Source organism: Amblyomma maculatum, chromosome 5 (genome assembly GCF_055883805.1).
Source record: "Amblyomma maculatum isolate TAMU_Amacu chromosome 5, ASM5588380v1, whole genome shotgun sequence".
NCBI classification, from domain to species: Eukaryota; Metazoa; Arthropoda; class Arachnida; order Ixodida; family Ixodidae; genus Amblyomma; species Amblyomma maculatum.
This window is the reverse complement of record NC_139348.1, coordinates 29193584-29207230: the sequence shown is the minus strand read 5'-3', so window position 1 is coordinate 29207230 and position 13647 is coordinate 29193584. Positions and strand designations below refer to the sequence as shown.

The following is a 13647-nucleotide window of genomic DNA, read 5'->3' as shown; positions in this document are numbered from 1 at the left end:
TAACAGGCATGGGTTGAGGGGCTGGAGGAAGAGATTCAGCTACCTGTTCTTGAATAATGTGGCGCAAACTGGGAGCTAGGTGTGAGGAAGGTTCTTGATGGCAGGATATAAGGGAGAGCTGTCGAGCAACTTCTTCCCGTATGAAGGTAGGTCTTAATTTGTGGCAGGAGCGCAGAATGTTCGCCTGCATCTGTCAGGCCAGCAAGGGACTCAGAGTGCATAGTGTTCGCGCGAGTTATAGCCCTTTGTTTCCGCAGTTCATCATAACTTTGACATAGTGTGACCACTTCCGCGACGGTGCGGATATTACGAGCCGACAGCATCTGAAAGGCATCGTCATCGATGCCTTGCAGAATGTGCTTGATCTTCTCGGCCTCTGACATGTGTGGGTTAACGCGCTTGCACAAGTCGACGACGTCCTCGATATAGCTCGTGAAATTTTCGCCTACTTGCTGAGACCGCGTACGCAAGCGCTGTTCAGCGCGGAGTTTCCTCACAGCTGGTCGGCCGAAAACTTCAGAGAAGCTGGCTTTAAACGCGGATCATGATGGAATGTCCGCTTCATGGTTTCGAAACCATAGGTTTGCTACGCCGGTGAGATAGAAAATGACGTTGCTTAACTTTGTTTCCGCGTCCCATTTGTTGTAAACGCTCACTCGTTCATAGGATGTGAGCCAGTCCTCGACATCGTGGTCGTCAGTGCCGCTGAAGATGGCGGGATCTCGCTGGCGGAGGGAGCCGGGACAGATGATGGCCGAGCCAACTTGTACGGCTTGGTGGTTGACGTCCTCAGGCATCGCAGGAGGTGGTAATGCACGGCTGCGGAGTTCCAGGGCGAGAGGATAGATCTTGACCGGCACCTCCACCAAATGTAAGAATGGGGGGTTTATTCAGCAGATCAACAGGACTTGATCAGCAGGACTGAGCAGATCAGCGGCGAATACAGCGGCAGCGAACCCAGTCAGCTCCAGCACGCGCAGCGATCACGATGCCACTGACTGGCATGTTCATTGTGCACTTCTTCCTCTTCACATTATGAGTACTTATTCTCTGTTTCATGGAAAAATTTATACAAAGAATTGACATCTATGTTGTTCCCGTTTCCCTTATATCCTTCACTTTATTCTAATTGTATGGGGTATAATGTGTTAAAAAGGGTGCGCAAAAGGCCGCTCTCGCCATCTACTAAAACGTTTTTCTTTAAACTTCATCGTTGTTCCTGTTAAAGTGGGGCATTAGCATCACAAAATAATATTTTCGTTTCTTCTGTTAATTGCCGGTTATGTGATACACCTGAAACCATCGAACACTGTTTTATTGCCTGCAAAGATGCAATATTATTTTGGGATGTTCTGCAAATAACACTGAAGAAAGACTTTATTTTGAATTTCCACAGTGTGCGTTACTTAATGACCACCGAAAATGACCAAGAACCATTTGATATAATTTTCCTCCTTGGACTGCACAGCCTGTGAGAAACGCGTATGTTGGATCAGAATGCTGAGCCTCTCGTTTCTCCCAGTGCCCATTTCGGCCAGATTGTGCACCAGCTTAGAGACATTTAAGAAGATAGTGAATATCAACCGGACTGGCTGCCATTGTTGATGTGTTGTCTTTCCTTGCCACCGTTTTAGTGAACTTGTGCTAAGTTGTGTTTTGTGGTGTATGTTTCAATTGGACTTTTCGCCTACAGGCTGATCACTTTGTAAATAATGTATATAGCTCTTTCCTGCATTTAAAGGCATGTAATAAATGCTATTCTGAAGAAAAAAATGATCTTGGCGTAGCCGAGTGGTTATCGCGAAACGGTACGGAGCAAGAAGTAGTGAGTTCAAATCGCGCTGGTGCTGTTGCTTTTTTTCTTCTACAAATTGATTTTTTTACCTCTTTAATGTATTTGTGGTGCTTCGTTAATTTATAGTTTGTATTTTTTTTTTATCCGGGGCCCTTTTTTCGCCGGGCGATCAGTGCAATATGCGAGGATGCAACAGGGGAACAATAAAATTTTGAATAAGATTGACGCTGTCCTAAGTATGAGCGGCAAGTATGCTCAACGTGCTGCAAATAGCCCGTTGAAGCTCTTGTTGCCACAGTATGTGGAACACATGTGCCATGATTTAGCGAACAATTGAATAATAATGCGTTTTTCCTTCGGCACTTAGCATTTGTATGCTTTTCGTGGCGTACGTAGCTGCAGTCGAGCGGTCAGGTATGGGTTAACGGGAGCTCGCAGTCGAAGCGGTGACGGCGGCGAAATGTTGGCTCAGAAGTGTGAACGAAGGAGCGTGTCGGCGGCAGCGGATTTCGCTCGCTCGCGCCTCCGAATGCTCAAATGTGAAAGAGCCAGGCACAACCGCTGCTCCTAGCTTGTATTTCAGGCGCTGCAGGTCCAAAACTAAACTATCCGAGCCCGCACGAAGTGCCTCAGCCGGAACATAACCGAAACTGAAGTGGGCACCTGTGGCGCCTCCAAGTATATTTTCGTATTTGCCTTGCAACGTTTACGTTGTCTTTTCGCCGTCGTTTACGTATGATAAAAGCGTGTTATCATATTCGAGACAAAACCTACTGCCGCATTCAAACGGGCAACGTAATTCGCATTTGTCAGCCTCTGGGATCCCTAGTGCGTCGCTTGATTTGTAGTTGCGAGTCTCGGCCGTTTCGGCTGTGGCGGCGATGCCGGTATTTCTTTTCTTCCTCTTCACTACCTTATAATAGCTCTGTTTTCAGTAAGAGGGGATTTTTTAATCAGTAATTGGCATTCTATCGATGCAAACCCACTTCATTTTTCTCTTTTGTGTCTCTTTATTGTTCGAAATGTTTTAAATTCTGCTCGTTGAGGTATGTTCCGCATATTTTGACTTCTCTCGGGCGGTACCTAATAATAGGTGTCCGTTTCAAAGAAATTATGCACGAATTTAGAAGCTCGCAGGTCTCGCCTATGATTTACTATACATGACAAGGTACCGTTCCTCTCCACTTACTAAGCTAGCCCTCCTTGACACGCGCAGGCAGTCAACGTCTTTCGAGTATCAAGGGAAGAAAAACAGGAGTTGGATATATATGCATATGACGTGAACTCGAAGTGAATACGCAATCAACGAACGCGGAAGAAAGCTGTCAGTTACTTTACTTGGAGGTCTTTATTACTGAAAGTGAAATATGTATGCCCTAGTCTCTTTCGGCGAATTTCTCAGGAAATGAATTTGTCTCCCACGTTACTGCACCATTGAAAAAAAGTACTTTGCACGGGAAGGGTTGTTACGTTATAGGAGAGAAAAGTGAAAATAAATAGGCAACACAGAACGAGAATTGGAACGCCAGGAACATAAAATTTCGCGTAACCAGGCCGCACGCAATGCAGCAGATTTATTGGCTGTCAACGACAATGGTTCGCACTACGGGTCGAAGGATGAATCTGTGAGCATGTTTGAAACATGGCCTCAATATGGACTTTCACGTCCGCTTTTGTGATCGGCAGACTTCTCCAGTGCTGTCAGGCAGACAAGCGCTCTTTTGGTGTAGATCATGTTAACCGGACATTTGTCAAAGATGGCAAGCCTTTCAGATTCATGGCTGGCGAAATGCACTACTTTCGCATTCCTAAACCCTACTGGAGGGATCGCCTGCACAAGATCAAGATGGCCGGTCTCAACGCCGTCTCTTTCTACATAGAGTGGAGCGGCCACGAACCAGAACCGGGACGGTACAACTTCCACGAAATGTACGATCTTGAGTCCTTTCTCAACGAGATTCAGGAACAAGGTCTGCTGGCCTTGGCACGCCCCGGGCCGTACATCTGCGGGGAGAGGAGCAATGGCGGGCTTCCGTACTGGCTGCTCAGGCAGAAACGGGAGATGACTTACCGCACCATGGACAAGGCGTTCATTTCCGCTGTGGACTCTTGGTACAACAAGCTGTTGCCGATGCTTCAACGTTACTTGTACAAGAACGGAGGCCCCATATTCGCCGTGCAGGTGGAAAACGAGTACGGCCACTATGACCAGTGTGACAAGACTTACATGGAACATCTGTTGTCCGTGTTGGAGGCCCACCTGGGAAAGGACGTTGTCTACTTTCGCACCAACTTTGCCCTGGCCGAGAACTACATATGCGACAAAGTCCGGGACATCATCGCGGCCTTTAACTTCAAACATACGTGGGACATTGACGAAAGCTTGGACATTGTGAAGAAGGCGAACGCCAAACCGGTGCCCATGATAATCGGCGAGTACTACACCGGTTGGATGGACTACTGGGGCTGGAAACACAACTTTCAGAATCCAAATTCCGTAGTGCGGTCTTACGAAGCTCTGTTGGAGCGCGGCATCTCAGTCACCTTTTACATGTTCGTAGGAGGCACCAACTTCGGCTTCACGGCGGCCAAGAGTCGGGGTTCTCCACTGACTACAAGCTACGACTACGGTGCTCCCATTACCGAGGGAGGTGATATGCGACCAATGTACTACAACATCCGGAATGTAACATTGCGGTACATGCATGGAAGTGCGCCCGAAGGGGACGTTCCTCAGAACGTGACAAAGCTTCAGGTCGGCAGTGTTGAGATGAATGATTACATGTCCTTGGAAGAAGTGATGAATCACTTTCGGGTAAAGGATTGGCTCAAACGGAAAAATTGGACTAATCCAGTGGCGTTTGAATACATGGAACAGGATGGTGGGTTCCTCTTTCACAAAGCCATCGTTACCGTGAAGACTGATGGGAAAGGGACGCTGCACTTACCCGGTCTGGCCGATCGGGCTTACGTGAGGGCAGGTGGAAAGTTGTTCATCTTCTACAACCACGCCGTAAGTGACGGGTACACCAGACACAGCAACAATGTTCCTATACAGAAGGGGGATGTCCTGACCATTCTCGTGGAGAGTATGGGAAGAGAGGACTACGGAAGCTTAAACCACGATTTCAAGGTACGTATATATCTTCGTCGCGCTTAGGGAAAGGTTAAATTCGAGACGAAAAAATGTTATGTCAACGCGAAAGTGCCCATTTAGGAGCTGCTACCCGAAGTGAAATTTTGTCTTCCCCATGGAGCCATAGAAAGGCTTTAACAGTATTTGCAAGCATAGTCATGACACAGTGCCTTTACATGATAGCATGACTAGGGTCTTCTATGACTAAACATTTGATATTTGGCCTCAGTCACGATTCATGATGCACCTTGACCTTGACAGAGCGAAATCGCCTGTGATGCTAGCATCTACGTCAAGGCAGCGGCAAGTCCTGCAGTGTGACGCTGCAGTATCGAAGCCAATCAATAAAATCAGAGAGCTGATAAATTTGCGTGCCATTCCAGCCAAACGCAAGCCAATTCAGCCAAACCAAACGTTTATTTTTTTCTACTGTATTGTCGTCCATGCTGCTTGCCAACCCCAAGAAGTTTTGGAATACTATTAACCCTACACGTCCCATGCCACTAACGTTACTCGACGAAGACAATAACTCCATTCCAGGACACGATGTTAGTTGCACTCTTAACACATTTGTTGCTCAGTTTTTACTAAAGAACCCGACACTATAATGCCTAACTTCCCTGTATTAGATCTCCCAGCCATGCAAGACATTTTGTTCGATGTTAACGAAATAATGAAATTAATTGAGTCACTGAAAGTCACATCGACATCTGGTATTGATGGCCTAAACTCAGAAGCCGTAAAAATTACTAACAATATTGTTAGTGTCTTTTTATGCCACCTTTTCGAACAGTCCTTTTCATCAGGTGTACTTCCGCAAGACTGGAAAATCGGCAAGATCGTCCCAGTCCCCCAAAAAGGTCCATGTTCTTCATATAAAAACTACCGTCCCATTTCTCTCAGAAGTGTCTGCTCGAAGTTAATGGAACATGTCATTTATTCACACATAGTCAAATTTCTTGTTTCGATCAATTATTTTCACCCTAACCAGCATGGCTTCATAAAAGGACTTTCCTGTGATTCCCAACTAGCCCTTTTTATTAACGACCTTAGTCCTAACCTTGACCTAAATATTTCTGTTGACGCGCTCTTACTAGACTTTGAAAAGGCTTTTGTTAAAGTTCCGCATAAACGATTACTGCTAAAACTCTGGCGCCTAAACCTTAACCATTTGTTGACTGAATAGCTTCGAAACTTTTTGACTAACAGAGAACAATTCGTCTATGCTAATAAATACTCTTCCCCTCGTTCTCCAGTCACCTGGGGTGACTAGAGTGTCTGAAGTGTCTCCCGTTTCCACCTGTAAGTATTTAGGCATTACCCTAACACATAGCCTAAATTGGTCCTTACATATAAGTAATATCGCTAATAACGCTAATCGCACTCTTGGGTTTTTGCGTCGTAATCTTCGTTTTGCTACCCCTTCTATTAAATTGTTAGCATACCCAACTTTCGTCCGGCCTAAATTAGCATACCCAATTTCGCCCGGCCGCTCAATCCTCTTAATAATTTCTCCGTTGTAGCCATTATCTTAGAGAAGGAGGCCTAGTATACGGATCTGCGATACCTGGGGAACTTGATGTCCTTGTACCGAAATCTGTATATCCACTTTACGCTCGTTCCGCAAGCACCGTGAATCGTAAATGAAGAGTGATTTTTCCGGCGAGCATGTAAGTCCACGTTCTGCTACAAACCGCACGATCGTGTCCACCGCCTCTTGTAGCGTGTGTTCAATTACGGCATCGCTACCCCGGCTGATTCATAGTGTAATGTCGTCAGCATAAATACTAAAATTTAAAAGAGGGTAACGTCGTAGTTGTTCTGGTAATTTTGCCGTTGCTACGTTGAAGAGAAGAGGCGAGAGTACCGAGCCCTGAGGAGTACCCCTACTGCCCAGAGGGAAAAGTGACGATGTGCTATCGCGGAATATAAAGCGGGCACTACGCCCACTCAAAACGTTTTTGATATAGTTATATGTTTTTGTCCCTACATTCAATGCTGATAGGCCGTCCATGACTCCCTGGTGCGAGATATTATCAAATGCCTTCTTTAGATCGAGGCCAAGGATGGCCTTAGCATCTTTGCTCTTGGACCGGATAAAGTCATGTTCCAACTGGACCATGAGGTCCTGAGTCGAGAGATGAGAGCGGAAGCCTATCATTTCCCGCGGGAAAAGGTCGTGTCTATCGATATATTTGGTGAACCTGGTTAGGATAATATGCCCTAGTAGCTTTCCCAAGCATGATGTTAGGGATATTGGCCGTAAATTGTCTATCCGAAGCGGTTTACAAGGCTTGAGTATAAGAATAAAGTCAGCCGTTTTCCACTGCTGAGGTATTTCTCCTTTCGCCCAGCCCTCCTGCATAAGCTGAGTTAGTGCGGCTACCAGCTATTCCAAAAAAAGCTCAGTCAAGCTCATGTTGCCCCAGTCCACGGTTATCAATATCGTTTACTAACATCCGAAGCCTGCTGTCTAAGCATGAAGAGGTGTGTTCATTTTTAGATGATACTGATAGTGATACTTTGCACTAACAGAAACCGGTTGCACTTAGACGTCGCGGATAACGAAATTTTACCCAGTAAAGTTAACTATAGCATATATCTCTGTGATCGCTCCGGTAAAAGAGGTGGTGGTGTTCTTATCGCCATCAAAAAAGCATTACATTCATTCCACATTATTACCGGCTCTTCGTTCGAAATACCGTCCGCCAAATTCCGATCATTCATTCATTACCGAACTCCACAGCATGTATTACTTCAGCTTACTTCGGCTATTCATATGCGCCCAGCTGAACTCATTTACCTGGTTGGTGACTTCAACTTTCCGCAGATAGATTGATCCCTTTTGTCATCATCGTGCTACGCCTCAACAGAGCTTATCAACATTATGTTAGACTTTAATTTCTTTCAGGTGATTAATCAACCCACTCGCGGTTCAAACATTTTAGATTTAGCTTTCTGCAATGGGCCTGAAACAGTTAACGAAGTCATACTCCTTGACTGTTTTAGTGATCATAAGCTCATCCATCTACAACTTAATGTTCCATTAGCATTTCAAGGTCTTGCATCCAGGAAAATTCGCGATTACAATAGAGCCAATTATAATGATATGAATATTGCACTTAACTATTTTTTTATTCAAATGTTCCTGCCCTCATTTGCGGACAGGTCCGTCGAACAGAACTGGATGCTTTATAAAAATATGAAGTTTAATCAAGTTTGCAAATATGTTTCCTTGGTTTATGTCTCGAATGATAAAACAAATCCATGGTTCAATAGATCTCTTCGTCGTCATCGAGACATAAAAAAAACCGTTTGTACAGAAAGGCTAAATTGGTATCTACACGGAGGCTTGGAAACATACAGCGATTGTCTGAAACCTTACTGTTCGGCCCTTCGGGCCTCAAAGAACAAATAGTTTTGTCATGACCTACCCGCCTTTTTAAAATCCAACCCTAAAAAGTTTTGGCGTGTGATATTTCCCGACAGTACTATCAACCAATTTCCATTATGCAACTACGATCACGTACCGCTTTCGGAGAGTGCTTGTCATTAAGCATTTAAGAAATATTTTGCATCAGTGTTCACGGGGGAAGATCATTCCAACATACCCATTGTTCCCGATCATGATTATCAATATATGGCCCCTATTACCGTTACTGCTGATGGTATCGCTCATCTCATTGCAAATCTTAAGGTCTCTTCAACTGCTGGTGTTGACAACATTAATTATGAAATATTAAAAAGCACTGTATCGATCTCCAGCGAAATGTTTTGCCTTATCTATCAGCAATCTTTATCATTTGGTTTGCTTCCTACTGATTGGAAAATTGCTAAGATCGTTCCAGTGTTCAAAAGTGGAAATAGAAATTGACCGGAGAACTACCGCCCCATTTCGCTAACTTGTATTTGCTGTAAGCTACTCGGGCACATTAATTATCGCTTCTCACATTTGCTGCCACTTGGAACTAAATTCTTTCTTTTTTCCTAATCAGCACGGCTTTCGGAAAGGTTTTTCTTGTGACACTCAACTACTAGAATTCACGACTGACTTGCATTTCAACATGGACGCTAACCTACAAAATGACTATCTTTTTAGATTTTGCTAAAGCCTTCGACCGCGTTGCTCATTCCCGCTTGTTCTCAAAATTGTCTGCTCTGTGCCTATAGATTCTTTAACACATGGCCTGGTAACTTCTTTTCCTTTCGCTAGCAGTTCACTACAGTTAACAATTTCACCTCCCCACTCTGTGATGTAGCATCTGGCGTACCTCAAGGTAGTGTTCTTGGTCCATTATTGTTTCTAATATACATTAACGACCTGCCTATTGACATATCTTCTTCCATACGACTCTTTGCTGACGGCTGCATCATTTTCGGCTCAATTAATTCTATAGATGATGAGCTCGCTCTCCAACCTACCTTGAACCTCATTTCAAATTGGTGTAATTGATGGCAAATCATGCTCAACTCAACTAAATGCATGGTTATCTCTTTTACTCGCAAGCGTACTAATTCTAATTTCTCGTACACCATTGACGGTACTCTATAGTGCCTTGGGCATCAACTTATAAGTATATAAGTATACACCTCAAGAATAATCTTTCATGGACCACGCATATTCAATCCATTTGTGCCAAAGCTTCAAGATCACTTGGGTACCTGCGCCAGAACTTGCGAAACGCCCCTAATAACGTGAGAAAAGTGACTTACTTGACAATAGTGCGACCTCAATTAGAATTTGCTTTACCTACGTGGTCATCAAAAGTACCTAATCAACTTGCTTGAATCCGTGCAAAATAGAGCCGCTCGTTTTATCACTTCAAAGTTCAGCCCCATTTCAGCATAACTACGATCAAACTTGATATCTCCCTCGAACCTTCAGAAATTCGTCGCTCCATCGCTCTTTTATGCTTACTTCACAAATATCGTCACAGCACCAGGCCATCTTGCTCGCCCATCGAAGAACCTACATGTATTTTCCGCCTCCTACATAACCAGTACAGTATTAATCGCATACACGGTAGAACCCAAGTCTTCAATTCCACGTGCCATTGTTCTTTGGAATGATCTTCCCGACAGTATTGCACCATCAGCAATTACAGACCATTCCAAGACCAGCTGCACAAACATTTTCTTTATTGACATTGTGTCATTTTATAGGATTTACTGTCCTATAAGTTCTTTTTCTCATCGTTACTAATTATTATGGTTTGGTTTCTGGCGCAGTTTCATCAATTCGCTTTTTTGTTATGGCTTCTGCTTATTATTTAGATATGTACTGAGCACATGCGATGCAAACGTCCCACTTGTTATGTACCTTTTACTAACATTTGCTCGCGGTGATGTATGTCTTGTCATTATATTTGCCCTGTATAATCCTAATTGTTTTTACTCTGTCTTGTACTGCGCGTTGTATTTAACTAATTGTTCCTATTGTACTTCGCTATTTTGCCCCCCTTGCTCAATGCCCTTCTGGGCCCTGTAAGGTATTTTGAATAAATAAATATTAGTTTGGTTGAACGTCTAGCGCTGCCAGTAGTTCGGGCACAGCAGGATAGAATTTCCAGCCGCAGGGCACATCTGCAGCGCGAGAGATTGACGCCGGAGACAAGCGATGGTGATGGCGATGCCGCAGTGTTGTCTGTTTTTTGTCTTCCTTACAGTATGACCATTCGTATTTGAGCACCACCCTTCGTATTAGAGCGTTCGGCGAGGTCATTCAATTTGTAATTGCAAATAACATACAACTGACAGTCCAGTTGGACGATAACTAATGACAGGGATTCGAACCAACGAGATATAAAGTACAGTGAGACATTCACGCTTTTGCCTTTACAGCAGGTAAGCAGTCGTAAGTGTTCTCAGAAAGATTTTTAAATGCCAATATTTCATCGCAAGATAAAGCAAACAGTAAGGATTTCAATGACAATTATGCATCAGTGGCACATATGTCCAGATGACAATATTAGCAAAACTAATAAAGTAGACCGGCAGTGGCAAAAAGGGCAAGTGTACAAATTAACGTGCCTCGTCAATGGCAGTCGAAACTAATTTACAACACACTCAGCATATTGCACACTGGTAGAATCGTATCAACCACTACAGGGCCCAAACGAATACGTCGCTGCCGCGTACTCGTAAAGAACTCAATATGCGCCGCGTAGAAAGATAACGATGCCGGAATTAGCCTGATTCCGACGATTAATTTTGCTGTGTCAAAAGGGAACAAATGCTTATACGTATTATTATGACAGTTGCGCTCGTAGTGAACAAAAGTGAATATATCCTGAGATGGCTGTTATTCTGACCAGGTGAGTAGGTTGCTTTATTTTTTTTCTTAGCTAGGAACCTTTCGAACGGGACGACATATTTTACTACTAATTTCTGAAGCCTTAAAATAACGGCTTGAGGGGCGAGTTGGTGCATCATCGTATTCAGATATGTGGCGCAACTACGCAGAAGCCTTGCTTCTGCGTAGTTGTGGTTTCGATTACTTGCACTGGTAACAGTGGGTTCTTCGGTAGACTTGCACTGAGGTGTGTTACTGTAGCTGGCTGCATCAGATAAAGTCAGCCGCCACTTTTCAATGCATATTGATCTATCGCTCTCGTGTGATCCTCTCGTGAAAAATGGAATGTGCAGCTCTCGTCTGTGTTGGTCCAATGCATCCCTGTGTGAGAGAAACAAGTTTGATTTGCGAAAGCTCCCGCTTCTTATGCTGTTATGTTGATAGCATGAAACCCCCCGCCCTCTCTCTTTCTCTTGATCAGGAACACCATTTCCTTTCTCTGTTCGCAATAACTATAGGTCAAACTGCTCACAGATTTTTAGCATTAACTTCCCGTTGAAGTCAGTGTATCTACCCTGATCCTCAATGTATCCATTCCTATCATTCAATAAAATTATATAGGCCCCGTCTCCAAACTGATATCTTCACCGAGACATTTAACTAGGTCCATGTTTTCCTGTTTGCATTCGTCCCCGGCCCATAAATAGGCTACCCCTAGCCATACCTTCTTACCTGCCATTGTTCCTGAAACTCAAACATGTTCTTTGCAAGCTGGTTTTACCCTTTGTCAATTGGTCGTTTGGTCTATCAGCATATCAACAACACCACCTTTCTTCTCCGTTCCTGTTCTGTTGCAGCCTTCCCGAACATAGCCTTGTATGCCCGGTGGTTCTTCCAGGTCCCTGATGTGTGTCTCGCACATAGAATATACATCGATTTCACCAAATCTTAACTGCTGTTCTATTTCTAACCATTTCGTTCTCCTTCTGCCGCCTTGTATGTTTATGTAAGGAATAATGGAGTTAATTTTATTTTTCTTACCTTTATTCCTACGTATATGCTCACCACCCTCAGTGGGGTAGTGCAATAATGAGCAATAGAGGAAGATACCTGGCAGCCGTTATGCATACGCAAGATCTCGTCAATATAAACGACGGCTCACCGACATTTCTACGCGGAACAACCTACAGCAGCTGCTTGGATGTGGCGTTTGTTTCCATAAGCCTCCATCCCTCCGTTTCTTGGTGTAGTGATGTGGAAACACATGGGAGTGATCACATACCAACGTACATATGCATCAAGTGGTTTGCAACTGCCACTTCACCTCGTGTGCAATACACAGACTGGCCCGCCTTTAGGGCAGCGGTGGAGACTTCAAGCGTGGATCCCCAGTCACCATCTCAAATAGAGGGACTCATTACTTCCTCTCTCAGTGAGAACACTCGCTATGTTAGTGTGCCGGTGTCAGTGTCCAGCATCGACGTGGAATTCGAGCGGCTTCGCACGGTCTGTCGGCGGGCTGAAAGGAAGTACAGAAGAACGAAATCCGCGCAAGATCTCGCACTTTCTCGCCGAGCTAAACGACAAGTTTTGCGCCACCTGGAGAGGTTAGGACGACGACGTTGGAGACAGTTCTGCTCATCACTGGATCCCCGTAAGCCCCTGTCGCGTATCTGGCATGTTGCGAGAAGCTTGCGCACACCTCCACGAGAAAGGCACCCTTTTCGTGCCCTGGCCCTTTACCAACGCCGCAATGAAGTTGACGTAGCTGAAGATTTTTGTAAAATGGTTGTGGGCACAAACCAGGCACAGATACCAATTTCAGAGGTTTTTGCACCACCATCGCCGAATGATCAATACGACGTGCCCTTTACAATAGCTGAATCAGACGCCGCTCTTGCTTCTTGTCGGCATTCATCTGCACCTGGTCCTGACGGGATTACTTATTCAACCTTATCGAACCTAGGCAAGGATGGTAGAACTGCACTACTTAATTATTTCAATGATATATGGGCTTCTAGTACTGTTCCAGAACACTGAAAAATTAGCCGTCTGGTTGCTCTTTTGAAGCCTGGAAAGCCTCCTCTCGAACTTAAATCATACCGGCCAGTTGCCCTAGCAAGCTGTGTTGGAAAAGTTATGGACCGCATGGTGCTGGCAAGACTTGAGTGGTACCTAGAGAGTAATGATCTTTATCCGAATATGATGAGTGGATTTCGCCGCGGACGCTCTTCCATTGACAGCGTCATGGACCTTGTGGCGACAGTAGAACACGAAAAGCGTCACCGTCGACTAGTAGCTGCTGCGTTTTTAGATATAAAAGGAGCTTACGACAACGTCCTCCATGAAGCTATTCTTGATGGACTTGACGATGTGGGAGTTGGTGGCCGGCTGTACTTGTGGATTGTAAGCTATCTCAGCGGC

General features: G+C 44.7%; 1 protein-coding gene across 1 annotated transcript in view; it reads left to right on the top strand.

The window, feature by feature from the left end:
• The first annotated feature begins 3437 nt into the window (after positions 1-3437).
• The window catches only part of LOC146187926 (beta-galactosidase-like), a 31287-nt gene continuing 21077 nt past the window's right edge, over positions 3438-13647 (top strand). Inside the window, exon 1 of the mRNA XM_084604955.1 lies at positions 3438-4928. Coding sequence (XP_084461081.1) covers positions 3438-4928 — 1491 coding nt within the window. The remainder of the gene's footprint in view (positions 4929-13647) is intronic.